This window comes from Carcharhinus amblyrhynchos, chromosome 19, assembly GCF_965287045.1.
Source record: "Carcharhinus amblyrhynchos chromosome 19, sCarAmb.v2.hapA, whole genome shotgun sequence".
NCBI classification, from domain to species: Eukaryota; Metazoa; Chordata; class Chondrichthyes; order Carcharhiniformes; family Carcharhinidae; genus Carcharhinus; species Carcharhinus amblyrhynchos.
Genome location: NC_137342.1, coordinates 27,941,047 through 27,955,772, shown reverse-complemented (window position 1 = coordinate 27,955,772; position 14,726 = coordinate 27,941,047). Strand labels below are relative to the sequence as shown.

The 14,726-nt window shown below is 42.4% G+C and overlaps 1 protein-coding gene across 1 annotated transcript in view; it reads left to right on the top strand.

Moving 5' to 3' along the window:
* cd36 (CD36 molecule (CD36 blood group)) overlaps positions 1-14,726 on the top strand; it is a 41,579-nt gene that overhangs the window by 3,464 nt on the left and 23,389 nt on the right. The window contains exons 3-6 of the mRNA XM_080207857.1: positions 8,259-8,403; positions 10,842-11,015; positions 12,250-12,341; positions 13,819-13,868. Of these exons, the coding sequence (XP_080063983.1) occupies positions 8,259-8,403; positions 10,842-11,015; positions 12,250-12,341; positions 13,819-13,868 (461 nt within the window). The remainder of the gene's footprint in view (positions 1-8,258; positions 8,404-10,841; positions 11,016-12,249; positions 12,342-13,818; positions 13,869-14,726) is intronic.

Sequence of the window (14,726 nt, the reverse complement as noted above, 5' to 3'; positions counted from 1 at the left end):
TCATATCTGTTCTGCATCATTATAATACCCGCCAATCATTTTATCTACTTCTGGTAATTCCAAAGATTACAAAAACAAAGGTCAGAGAATATTTTTAATCGTCTGGTAAGTAGATTACAATGTTTCACAAGAGCGGATCAAATATATACATTAATGTCCTCTGGCATGGCTTCAGATGTGACATTATCCTCAAACGCACTTAGGCAACCCCATATTACCTCACTTGCTCAACTTCCTGCAATGACTCTCATTTTAACCATAATTGTAATGAAGAATATCAGGCGAAAAATTCCACCACTATGGCAGTACTGAGGGGCGATGTATCTGAAGCTTCACACACTAAGTCTATATGGATAGAACTGAGAAATAAGAAGGAGAAATCACTTTGATAGGGTTGTACTATAGGCCCCCAAATAGTCAGCAAAAAATTGAGGAGCAAATATGTAAAGAGATTACAGATAGCTCCAAGAAAAATAAGGTGGCAATAGTAGGGGATTTAAACTTTCTCAGTATTGACTGGGACAGCCATAGTATTAGAGGTTTGAATGGAGAGAAATTTGTTGAGTGTATTCAAGAGGAATTTCTTATTTAGTTTATGGATGGTCCAACTAGAAAGGGGACAAAACTTGACCTTCTCTTGGAAAATAAGGACAGGCAGGTGATAGAAGTGTTAGTGAGGGATCACTTTGGGACCAGTGACCATAATTCCATTAGTTTTAAGATAGCTATAGAGAATGATAAGTCTGGCCTAAAAGTTAAAATTCTAAATTGGGGCAAGACAAAGGGACATCTGGTAAGTGGGGGTCGTTGAAAAGTGTTCAGGGCAAGCACATTCCTCTTAGAGTGAAGGCCAAGTCTGGCAGAAGTAGGGAACCCTGGATGACTCAGGATAGTGATACCTTGGTCGAGCAGAAAGAGGCACACAACATGCATAGGCAGCTGGGATCAAGTGAATCCTTTGAACAGTACAGAGGGTGTAGGAGTAGATTAAGAGAGAAATCAGGGAGACAAAAAGGAGGCATGAGATTGCTTTGGCAGATAACGCAAAGGAGAATCCAAAGAGCTTCTACAATACATAAATACAGAAGAGTAACTAGGGAGAGACTAAGGCGTCTTAAAGATCAATAAAGTCATTTACGTGCGGATCCACAAGAGATGGGCGAGATGCCAAATGAATATGTTTCATCAGTATTTACTGTTGAGAAAAGCATGATATTAGAAAACATGGGGAAATAAATCGTGATGTCTTGAGGGTACATATAACAAAGAAGAATGTGCTGAAACGTCTTAAAGCGCATCAAGGTAGATAAATCCCCGGGACCTGATGAAGCGTATCCCACGATGTTGGAGGAGGCAATGGAGGAAATTGCAGGTCTCCTAGCAGAGACATTTGAATCACCGACAGCCACAGGTGAGGTGCCTGAAGATTGGAGAGTGGCAAATGTTGTGCCTTTGTTTAAAAAGGGCTGTAGGGAAAAGCCTGGGAACTACAGGCCAGTGAGCCTCACATCTGTAGTGGGTAAGTTGTTAGAAGGTATTCTGAGAGACAGGATCTACAAGCATTTCGAGAGGCAAGGACTGATTAAGGACACTCAGCATGGCTTTGTGAGTAGAGTATCATGCCTCACAAATTTGATTGAGTTTTTTGAAGGGGTAACCAAAAAGATGAGGGCAGTGCAGTTGATGTCATCTGCAAGGTCTTTGACAAGGTGCCACATGGTAGGTTGTTGCTTAAGGTTCAATCACACTGGATCCAGGGTGAGGTAGCCAAACAGATACAAAATTGGCTTGATGACAGAAGACAGAGGGTGGTTGTAGAGGGTTGTGTTTCAAACTGGAGGCCTGTGACCAGTGGTGCACCTCAGGGATCAGTGCTGGATCCATTGTTATTTGTCATTTATGTTAATGATTTGGACAAGAATTTAGGAGGTATGGTTAGTATGTTTGCAGATGACATCAAGATTGGTGGCATAGTGGACTGTGAAGAAGGTTATCTTGGACTGCAATAGGATCTTGATCAATTGGGCCAGTGGACTGACGAATGGCAGATGGAGTTTAATTTAGATAAATGCAAGGTGATGTATTTTGGTAGATCGAACCAGGGCAGGACTTACTCAGTTAATGGTGGTGAGTTGGGGAGAGTAATGAACAAAGAGATCTAGGGATACAGGTTCATAGCTCATTGAAAGTGGAGTCACATGTGGACAGATTGGTGAAGGAGGAATTCAGCATGCTTGGTTTCATTTGTCAGAACATTGAATACAGGAGTTGGAACATCTTGTTGAGGCCATACTTGGAATACTGTGTACAGTTCTGGTCACCCTATTATAGAAAGGATATTATTAAACTAGAAAGAATGCAGAAAATATTTACTTGTTTGCTACTGGGACTTGATGGTTTGAGTTAGAAAGAGAAGCTGGACAGTCTGGGACTTTTTCCATTGGAGCGTAGAAGGCGTGATTTTATAGAGGTCTATAAAATAATGAGGGACATAGATCAGCTACTTTTCTTAAAAGTAGGGGAGTCTAAAACTAGAGGGCATAGGTTCAAGGTGAGAGGGGAGAAATACAAAAGTGTCCCAAGGAGCAATTTTTTCACACAGAGGGTGTTGAGTGTCTGGAACTAGCTGCCAGAGGTAGTGGTAGAGACGGGTACAATTTTGTCTTTTAAAAAGCATTTATATTGTTACGTGGGTAAGATGGGTATAGAGGGATATGGGCCAAACACGGGTAATTGGGACTAGCTTAGGGGTTAAAAAAAAGAGCGGCATGGACAAGTTGGGTCGAAGGGCCTGTTTCCATACTGTAAACCTCTATAACTCTATGACTCTCCTATAATCTGGTGCCCCAGAATTACAAAAAAAGCTGACAGCATTATGATAGTTCTTATTCTTCCAAATGTGCAGTTTGTGTGCAGGGTTTTGTATTACTAATGTACCATATTGGGCAGGTTGACAAAAAAATTAAACTGTTGAAATAAGCCTCATAATAAGATGTTTTAGCAATTTAAAAATGTGTGTTAGTGCCAGTTAATTAAATAAACCTATCAACATCACACCTGGGCAGGGTGAAAGTTTGAGATGTCAATGGAAAGGCTTCTATCATAATTGAGATTAGCCAGTCTCAAATCAGAACATAATGAATGTAGGCTACAGCACAAAATTCCCAAAATTCAGAAAAATTGTTGATCTCACTCAGATTAACAGTGAGTATGAAGGTATGAACCTAACAAAATTCCCAGTGGCACAGTGAAGAATTATTTTCTCAAGTTCAGACAGGGAAGTGTTGATTTTGAAGACAGTACAGTTTAATCTGTTAAACAAAATATTGCAGATGCTGGAATCTGAAAAAATAACAAATAATGCTGGAAAATCTCAGCAGGTCTGACAGCATCTGTGGAGGGAGAATATAGGAACTTGGAACATGGGAATTAGGAGCAGGAGTAAGCAATTCTGTTCTTCAAGCCCACTCCACCATTTAACCATGATTGTGGTTGATTTTATCCTGGTCTCAAAAATAAGAGTAGGGCTAACGTTCCCAGTCTGATGACTCTGTCAGAACTTTATCAGAGTTTGATCTGTATCTGCTCTGATGATCATGTTAATGCTGACAGGGGTTAACAATAAGCATGTCCCTCAATTTGTCAACAACAATAAGATGTAGAAATAGTTTTCATTTGTTAAATCTTTCAGACAAAAAATGAAGTTGTTCTGAGGGTGAAATGCAATTGGAAAACACCTGAGATTGTTGATTTTAAATCAAAGTGGCAAAACTCTCATAAACAAGTGCAGGATCTTACCAGCTCGCCACACTAATAGACCAGAGTGGCGAATCAGTAGGATAGAGCAAGAGGTGGACAATTGGTTTCGCCTCTCGCAATCTTGTCGGCTTAGTATTCATTAATGAGCTTGGGACATCCGGGCTCACTTACCTTAATCGCCTAGCAGACCAATGTCCTCACTAGCAAGGATCACAGATGGCCTCACTGGTGGGACTGGAGGCCACTGGGTGGTTGGGGTCAGGACAGGGCAGTGCTCGGGGCCGCAATCAGCCGGATCTGTGATTGGTGGGGCAACTGACCAGGGCTGTGATTGGGGATGGCGGTGGGGGGCGTCTGCACAGTGGTACCTCTAGAGCTCAGCAGCCAGCCTCACAGGCAAGCTGAGACTCCACACCCCTCTACTCCCCGCTCCTTTCCCCTTACTGGCAAGATTCAGATTACAGCCTATGAATTGCACAGAATGGTATAAATTACCATTACTTATCTTGTTGAAAAATCGACTAGAAAACCTCCCATTTTCTTGCCCATATTTTACCAGAATTATTTTGAGAAAATACTGCTCCATATCTCTGAAGCCCGTGTCTACTCTCTGCGCTGCGGCAGGTGTTTTTCAATCAGAATTTTTGGTTTCCACGCTGAAGTACTGACCCTGGAGAAGCTGCAGCCCAGAAAATATCTTTGTCAATATCACAGACAGCAGGCTGTCCTCAGTTAGGAAAGCCATGTTTCCAGCCTGAGATCTGACGACTGTACTGGCTGAGGTGAAGAAAGCAGCAGCTTTATTACAGATCTAATATCCCCCGAAGTGGGTGTGTGAGGATTTTGAAGTGGAACATTTTGCACAACACACTAAACATAAAATACACATTCCGCAAGCAAATAAATTGTATCTGCTTACCAGGCATTATTGCCAGCGTGGTTTATATTCATGGGGGATGATGCACCACTGATCACATTTTCAGTAGCACTGGAGACCTAGTTTGCTCTGAGTCTTTGTGCTCTCATCAGGGTCATTTACAACTAAGCATTGCTTCTCTTTAGGTTTTTTGCTGTTCTAGTAACAGGAGTGTAACCTCTGTATTGTAACCCATGTTTACTTCATAAAATCTATTACTGTAGCTTAGCAATAGAGTCTTGGACCATAGAAACCTGGATCTATAAATCAGAATAATGGAGTGAGTTTTAACAGTGTTACCTTGGGAAGCCAATGGTCAGAGTTTACTCCCTGGTTATCAAAACTGAACAAATACATAAGCTGGGAACTCAATTTCCTTCCTTTTGGGACAGTTTATCAACATTATACAACCTTAACAACCTTCACTGGAAGTGGGAAGAAAACTAAATAGAAAGAGTAATATGGGGAGATCAAAAATTCCCGAGCACCATATTGTTAGTCAGATTCTTAGTTATTCTTAATCAACCATCTTAAACTGTGGGATTAAGGGCAACTTCATACAACTATTAAAAGATCAAATATGAGATTTATAAACTAACTTTCAATCCATAATGGTTTATGTCTGAAAAAAACTCATGATTTTTATAACAAACCTCTTGATTTTTATGAGTTTGAATTGTAATTTACACGACAGTGGAGTTGGTATTACTGAGCTCAATTTTAGTTTGAAATTGTGAGTGTTGGCAGAGCTGACCATAGAGCTCCATAGTCACTTTATTGAGGATTAATTCGAATAGGCAGCAACTTTTCTCAATCTATACACCCCATCAAAAAAACAGCAAACATTTACAAAAAAAAATGTCCAAGTCTTTTGAAAAACATAAAGAACCAACCAGCACAATTTCAGTTACACCTGACCACCACCAGTGCCTTCATTCTCTACTTTTAATGTGATTTACAGAGTTTAAGTTCAAGTTTAAGTTTATTTATTAGTGTCACAACTAGGCTTACGTTAACACTGCAATGAAGTTACTGTGAAAGTCCCCTAGTCACCACATTCCGGCACTTGCTTGGGTCCACTGAGGGAGAATTTAGCATAGCCAATGCACCTCACCAGCACGTCTTTCGGACTAAAGCTTCACTTCACTATGATGCTATTTCTACAATATTCTCTGATATAAGAACATAAGAAATAGGAGCAGGAGTAGGCCAACTAGCCCCTCGAGCCTGCCCCGCCATTTAATAAGATCATGGCTGATATGTCGTGGCTCAGTTCCACATTCCCGCCCTCTCCCCATAACCCTTAATCCCCTCTCTTATCAAAAACCCATCAACCCGCGTCTTAAAAATATTTAGCGAGGCAGCCTCCACCACCTCAACGGGCAGAGAATTCCAGAGATTCACCACCCTTTGAGTGAAGAAGTTCCTCCTCAACTCCGTTCTAAACCGCCTCACCTTTATCTTGAGGCTGTGCCCCCTAGTCCTACTATCCTTTCTGAGCGGGAAGAGTCGCTCCACCTCTATCCTATCCATCCCATTCATCATCTTATACGTCTCAATGAGATCTCCCCTCATTCTTCTAAACTCTAATGAGTACAAGCCTAATTTATTCAGCCTCTCCTCATAGCTCAACCCCCTCAACTCCGGCATCAGCCTAGTAAACCTCCTCTGCACTCCCTCCAAGGCCAAAATATCCTTGCGTAAGTACGGTGCCCAAAACTGCACACAGTACTCCAGCTGCGGCCTCACCAATGCCCTATACAGCCGCAGCAAGACCTCCCTACTTTTATATTCAATCCCCCTCGCGATGAAGGCCAGCATCCCATTAGCCTTCCTGACCACCTGCTGCACATGCAAGCTGGGTTTTTGCGACTCATGCACAAGGACCCCGAGGTCCCTCTGCACCGTCGCCTGCTGCAGTTTTTCTCCACGTAAGTAATAATCCTTCCTACCATTATTCCTACCAAAGTGGACCACCTCGCACTTGCCAACATTAAATTCCATTTGCCATTTCCTGGCCCATTCGCCCAGCCTATCTAGATCCTTCTGTAGACTCTCACCACCCTCTGCACAATTTGCCTTTCCACCAATTTTGGTGTCATCAGCAAATTTCGACACCCTACACTCGGTTCCCTCCTCCAGATCATCTATATAAATGGTAAATAGCTGAGGCCCCAGCACCGACCCCTGGGGCACTCCACTAGTCACCATCCGCCAATCCGAATAGCACCCATTGACCCCCACTCTCTGCCTCCTATTTGACAACCAATCCTCTATCCACGCTAACACCCTACCCCCAACTCCATGCCCCCTGACCTTCTGCAATAACCTCTTGTGAGGTACCTTGTCAAACGCCTTCTGAAAATCAAGAAAGACCACATCCACCGGCTCTCCTCTATCCACCGCCCTAGACACATCCTCATAGAACTCCAGTAAATTTGTCAGACACGACTTCCCTTTAACGAAACCGTGCTGTGTCTGCTCTATCAAGCAGTTCCCCTCAAGATGCCTCGCTATTTCCTCCTTGATGACGGATTCTAACATTTTACCTACAACAGGCGTTAAACTAACCGGCCTATAATTCCCCGCCTTTTGCCTGGCACCCTTCTTAAACAATGGCGTAACATTAGCCCTTTTCCAATCTTCCGGCACTTCCCCGGAATCCAGCGACGTCTGGAAAATAACCACCAAGGCATCCACTATCACCTCCGCCATTTCTTTCAGGACCCTCGGATGCATTCCATCCGGTCCTGGGGACTTGTCCACAATCAGCCCCTCCAGTCTGTCGAGCACCACCTCTCTAGTAACAGTAATGTCATCGAGACCCTCCAGTCCTACCACCTTTCCATCTCTAACATCCGGCATATTATTCACGTCCTCCTCTGTGAAGACAGAAACAAAACAGTTATTCAAGACCTCAGCCATTTCCCCATCCCCTACCACTAAGTCCCCCCTTCTCATCCTCTAAAGGACCAACGTTCACCCTAGCCAGCCTCTTCCTTTTTATATATTTATAAAAACTCTTGCTATCCTTTTTTATATTAAGCGCTAGCCCAGCTTCATAGTTTCTCCTACCCTTCTTTATCAACTTCTTTGTCAATCTTTGTTGACATTTAAACCTCTCCCAATCCTCTTCTCGCCCATTACTCTTAGCTACTCTAAACGCCTCCGCTTTTAATTATATGCGTATACAGGATTTTGTTCCTTTTCATTTTCAAGTTTTTCCATCCCATTTTTTGCCACAGCTCACCACTATTAACATCACCTTTCCAATTCCTCCAGCCTTTCTGTTACAGATTGGCATCTATTTCTCCCCATGCTATATTTTCAAATATTCGCTACATTAATGCTACTGCATAAGTGTAAGTTGCTTGTTTTCCAAAAAAAAATACTTTATCCATAAAATACTAGTTCAAATTTGACATTAGCCAGGGTGCAGTACAGTTCTATTTCTTTCAATATAGCATGTGTCACTCTGAGATATCTTACTACTCTTGCACCAAACTTGCTGTAAATTGTTATGATTCCACACCTTGTTGTTGTTCAACACAGTGCTTTTCCTGCTTTTTATTTACTCTTCCAGGATACGGCAGCTCCCGAAGGACATCGTTTCTGTAAACAGTAATCACACAATCTCATACCAACAACCTTTCTCAGCCGTCTTTCAACCTAACATGTCTGCTGGCTCAGACACGGAGCAAATCACAGCCCTCAACCTTGCTGCTGCAGTAAGCGACACTTATTGAAAATATCAATCATAAAAAGGCAGGACTAAATTTTCAGGACAAGTTCTAGTGCTAATTCTGCACTCATTCCGCACACTTCGTGATGATATTTCTATATAGTAAGTGGCCCCTTGATTCAGCGGAATCCTCGATTGAAATTTTCCATTGGGTAGTCAACTGATGCAATAGCAAACAAAGATCTAGAATAGACTGAAGTATTTTATCAATAAGTTTTAATGTTGAAAATCAAATGTGTTTGTTGGGATTTTCCAGCCATTCCCACTGGCACAGCTTCCAGTCCCGCTGACTCAACCCTCCACAGTAGCTTCCCCGGCGGCATGACTTGTGAGCCACCAAAATGCTGCAGGCATCAGCGGGACTGAAAGATCCCATTGGCAGTCAATGGCTAGCCATGTCCACCACTGGGTTGGGGGTAGGGGAATCCAATTTTTACACCTTGTCTTTCATTGTAATGCTGCACATTTGCGAAGCAGCCCAGATTCTTAACATTAGGGGAATTCTCATGTTGTTTTCTCTTTGGATAGCCCCTCTAAGCTGACACAACATTTTTAAGAGCTTGATTGAACCTTTTAGATTTGCGCTTTGCACAGTGTAGTTACTTGGGTGGTGCAGAGTTTGAAGCCTGTACAGAATGGCAAACTCTGAAAGCCATATGTTGAAATAGGCATACATAGACCAACAACAACTTATATTTTTATAGCATCTGTAACATAACGAAATGCCTGAAGTAGCTTCACAGGAGTGTTACGAAGCAACATACTACACCAAGCCACATCTGGAGATATTGGCTAGGCTTTCAGCCTCAAGGCAGGTAGCAGCAGGTAGCAATTTGGAATGTTCCCAGCTCCACCCACCAGCCTTGGGAGAAAGTGTCCACGAAGGCAGGATTTTCTTGCTGGAGTAGGAGCTGACGGAGTTGGGGGTGGTGGTTGCTGTGAGTACATGTGTGGACTGGAGTTGGGCCACTTGACCTCAGAAAATGTTTGGAGGCAGCCACAGGGGGTGCTGAGCGGTCTGTTTAAAAGGGACACATTGGTGCCCTGAGGCTTTGTCCCAGTTACAGTAAAAACAGGGAGGTCTGCCAACCCTCTTCCCTCATATCCCCTTATCCCACCCCTCCAATCCTCCATCCATGCCATCTCATGGCCCAACAAACCCTTATGGCCCCTCAGTCCCCCAGGGCCATGTTATGACATTTCCTCAAAAGGTGTGCAGAAACAATGAAACCTAAAGTAGATTGTATTATGTGTAAAAATGCTATAAAACAAACAGTCATTCATTGATAAATTTCCACTTTATTTAAAACAATGTTTTTATTACAGGGCATTTATCCAGCCCCTTTAAAGTTTCAAAACTGTAGGAATGTGAATCCTCTTAACCTTGTGTTATAACATTGCACAATTGACAGCATGGCCAGAGAGCCAGAGCTGTCAATCAAGCAATGTTTTCTCTAGGGCTCAGGTGTTTTAGTACTCTAATGGGCTCTTAGCCAAGAATACATAATGACGCTTGCTAATCAGTTAACTGTGCCACACTGCTTGATTGACAGATCTGGTTTTCACAATGTTTATTTAAACAGGATTAAGTGGTTTCAAGAGTTTGTGATTTCTGTTATTGATACATTAAAGGGTCTGGACGTTTTATTGTCTCGCAGTTAAAGGACTTTCTTTTAATAACATAGTATAAAGTGCTGAAAGAATGGAAGTTTTTTAAAAGATTTTTTCAGCAATACTGTTGTCAATTTAGGCTACATTGGTCTGTACAGTGTATAATGGATACATGGGCATGTACGTGCCATGGTTTGGAGTAGGGACATGAGGGACAATGGGTGATGGGTGGAAGTGCATTGATTGGCATAGAGATCATGAGGAGCCATGTGAGTGGGTTCAGTGCCATAGCTTGGCAAAGGGTGGACCTTTGGAAATTATCTTTTCAAATATCCTCTAATGTTCTTTGCAGAGTTGTGAACTACAACTCTTAAAACCTGGCCCTACACTTGTGGAGGAGTAGCCGATGTCTATCTTCACAAGGGATCTGACCAGGTTGAAAGTACCAGATGTGGGCTTTTGACAGAAACCAGCTCAGACCCTTCAAGACCATTCTCAAAAATCAGGCAGCCTAGGATTTGGATCAGGAATCCTGAAATCGCCCATCATTCTGACTCAAAAATTCAGCCCTGAAACAAACAAGGGGAAAATTTTCTCCTGTTAACCAGTGAATAAAATTTCCAGTGACAATGACAACATTTAAAGATCATTTGGGCAGAATGATGATTTGTGACAAATGTCAGCTTCCTCCCTTCTGTATAAAACACTTCTCGGACATTCAATTCTGTTTGATAGATAACAAATAGAACCATAAACATGATATAGATTCTTTGTATGGGAGTTGCTAAATACTGAAATATTTCTCTTTCACAGGCTGTACCATCTCTCTATCCACCAATTTCTCATGATTTTGTCAATCTAGTATTGAACATGGCAAAGGCATCCTTGTTCCAGAATAGAACAGTGGCAGAATTACTTTGGGGATATGATGATCCAATACTGCAAGCAATAAAAGCAAAGGACACAACAACTGGTTTATTTTACCCAGTAAGTATTCAAAGATTTACTGTTAGATTTTATGTACCTTGTGATGGAGCCTCAGAGAAACACAGAAAGACAACATGTGATAAATATGATTTTCTGAACATGTTGAATATCAGTTTGAAAACCGTGTGGCGCAGGCTGGTAGAGCTCGCTGCTGGAGAAAATTCAGAATATTTATCCAACATTAATTTGAGAACATGTCACTATGTAGTGAAGCCAGCAATGCTGGCTGATGATAAAGTTTACCTTCTTTGTATTTTACTGCTTTGCCCAGTGACCCCTTAATTCTTTAAAGGCCCTTTTCCACTGATTAGGGCTCATGGATTTAAATGCAAGGAGTTGGTGTTAATATATTAGCATGGATGGGAGGGTTGGCTAACAGACAGGGAATAATGAACCAGAATATATGATGCATCTTAACTATTGTGGAGTGCTGTTAGGCTGAATGCTGGTGCTTCATGGCCTGAATTCTCCGGTCATTCATGCCGCCGGGATTCTCCACTCCCACCGGCAACACCCCCTCGCCCATGGATTTCCAGCTGGAGTGGGGGTGATGTCATTGGGAATTCCCATTGACAGTGGCAGGATTAGAAAATCCTGCTGCTAGCAAACAACACGCCACCTCCCGCTGGCAGGAAACATGTGGCTGGGAGGCCAGAGAATCTCGCCTCATATTTTTACAATCTATAATGAAGACTTGGACAAAGATACAGAGAGTAAAATATCTAATTTTCCTTTGGATAAAAAGCCAGGTGGGAAGGTTAGCTGTGAGGAGGACACAAAGAGACTACAAATAGATGGAGACAGATTAAGTGAGTGGGTAACATAGAGCCAGATGAAGTTTAATGTGGTAAAGTGTGTGGTTCTTCACTTAATTGATACTAACCAAAAAAATGCCTTTTAAAAGGCATGAAAGTTTGAAATGTTAATGTTCAGAGAGACATAGTGGGCTTTTACAAACAACACGGAAAGTTAGTACGCAGGTACAGCTAGTAATTGGGAAGGCAAATTATGTATTGGCCTTTATGGAACAGGATTTGGAATACAAGAATTCTGAGGTGATCCAGAGGTTATCAGAAAATGGATGGCAAGGCTGTGGGAAACAAATTGGTCCATCAGTTGGTTTGGTTTTTAGTTGTTTTGCTCTGACAATTGTTTGTATCTCTTGCCCTATTGCTATAATTTATAATGATGCATTTGTGACTGATTGACACATTTGATTTGTCTGTGCCTCTAGTACAACGGAACAACTGATGGAATCTATAATGTGTACACTGGAAAAGATGACATTAACAAAGTTGCAGTGATTGAAAGCTGGATGAATAACACGTAAGAGTGAAATGAGGTTGTAGCCACCTTTTCATGTGTTCTCTGAGCACCTTTGGTAATGAATTAAGATACATTTGAATGCCTTCTAAACATTTGTGTCAAAACATAACAGTGGAAATTCTCCAATTGTTCATGCCAGTGGGATTTCCCAATCCCGCCATCAGTGCACCCCTACCCATGGGCGTGGATGACACCAATAGGAAATCCCATTGACAGGGGCTGAGTAAATAATCCTGCCTCTGGTGAATGGCACACTGCCTTTCACCACCGGGAAACACGTGGCTGGGAGACCAGGCAATCTTGGCCATCATTTCCAAAAAATACTCTAACTAAAATATACAGGTACTAACAACAGGTACTCAATCCTTTTATGACGTTCATCATGAGTTTAAATGCTAAAACTGTGTACCCACCAAAATCTAGCGGCAGAATTTTACTGTCCCCCCCAGGTGGGTTCTGAGGTGGGGATTGTTGGGAGAGTGTAAAATTGAATGGATGAGATCCTCCACCTCCCCCCTACCCTCCCCACCCCCCCTCCCCCCCCCCCCCCTGCCTCACCCCCTTACCCCCCCACCACAGGAACCACAGCCCAAGCCACTGGCTTGGAAACTCATACATTCATCTATGAAAGTGTTTAAGTAGCAACTTAATGGCCTTATCCTGCCCAGCCTCAATTCTTAGGCTGGTGGGAATGGGTGCGGGAAAAGTGGGAAAAGTGGTGTAATTTTCCCTGTCTTGGGCAAGAAGGGAGGGACACCTTGCTCTGAAGGTTTCCTCAGAGTTGGGGGGCCTTTCCTCTCCCCAGGATGTTCAGCTACCCCAAGCCACTCCTCCAACATCCAAACCCCCGCCCCAAGATGCCCAGGGGAGACTCAGTGGATTGACTGGCCTCCTTCTGGACTGTAGGGATTCTATGACATAACATATCACATTTTGCTGAAGCAAAGGGCCCAAGTATTCAAACTAATGCAAACTGGGTGAGATTTTTCAGTTGAGTCCACTCTGAGGCAGGAAATTCCCACCCAAGTCATAGAACCTTTAAATTGTCTGCCAAATTTTCCATCCCACCCGCCATGATTCCCACAGTGGACAGGACTGAAAAATTTAGCCATGGTGTCCTGTAGATGGGTCATACGGACTCAAAATGTTAATTCTATTTCTCTCTCCACAGATGCTGCCAGACCTACTGAGTTTACCCAGCATTTTCTGTTTTAATGCCCATAGTACTAACTTTGCCCAACCTACGCCTTACAGTTCAGTGCAGTTGCGTATATGTCTTAATCTACAATTTAAATCTACATTTAGATGGTGATGCGGTGCGTAGTTAATCAGGATTACCAGATACAAAATGTACCATATGAAATCCCCCACCTTACCATTCATAAGCTGCTCCATCATTATCTATAACATCCTAATATTTTTAATCTAACCAGTTCAATTTTACTACAACATGAAGCATAATTTTTTTTGTTTTTAGAAAACTCACGTTCTGGGATGATCCTTATTGTGACATGATCAACGGCACAGGTAAGCCTGATATTACAGTGGCACAATGGTTAGCACAGCTGCCTTGCAGCATCAGGGACCTGGGTTCAATTCCTGGCTTGGGTCACTATCCATGAGAAGTTTGCATGTTCTCCACATGTCTGCATGGGATTTCTCTGGATGCTCCAGTTTTCTCCCACAGTCCAAAGATGTATGGATTGGCCATGCTAAATTGACACTCAGGGGAACTAGCTAGGGTAAATGTGTGGCGTTTTGGGGATAGGGCCTGGGTGGGATTGTGGTTGGGCAAACTCAATGAGCTGAATAGCCCCCTTCTGCACTGTAGGGATTCTATGAGTCTAACCTAACTTTGTCTTGTTTTCCAAATGGTCTCAAACAAACATGCTAAAAACCCAAACAAAAAATATATCACGATTTCTTTTTCTGAGCTGGTGGCTTCCATCAATCCTCTGATTGTCAATGACTGTGGATGATTAATGTTTGGGAATTGAAGAGCAGAAAGTAATAATGCGACAGTCTGGATCATTGATGTTCTGCTGCAGTGAGAATCAGAAGTGAAAATGTTAATTGTTCTGGATAGGTAAGGGACACATAGAATGTCAACACTATGCTTAAAGTCGATTGCCCAAGATAAATTTAAGGTGAGGGATTGAAGTTGGGATAAAGTAGAAATTTTATGCATGTGAACATCGAAAATCATACTTGCAATGTGCACTTTATTTATTTTATTTAACCTCTATTTAGCCACCTGAGTCAGTTGAGAACTAATTTGCATTTACAATAACGACCTGGCCAAGAGATACTTCAGCATGATTTGGACAGGCTGAGTATGTGGGCATCTGCATGGCAGATGTAGTATAAATGTGAGGTTATCCACTT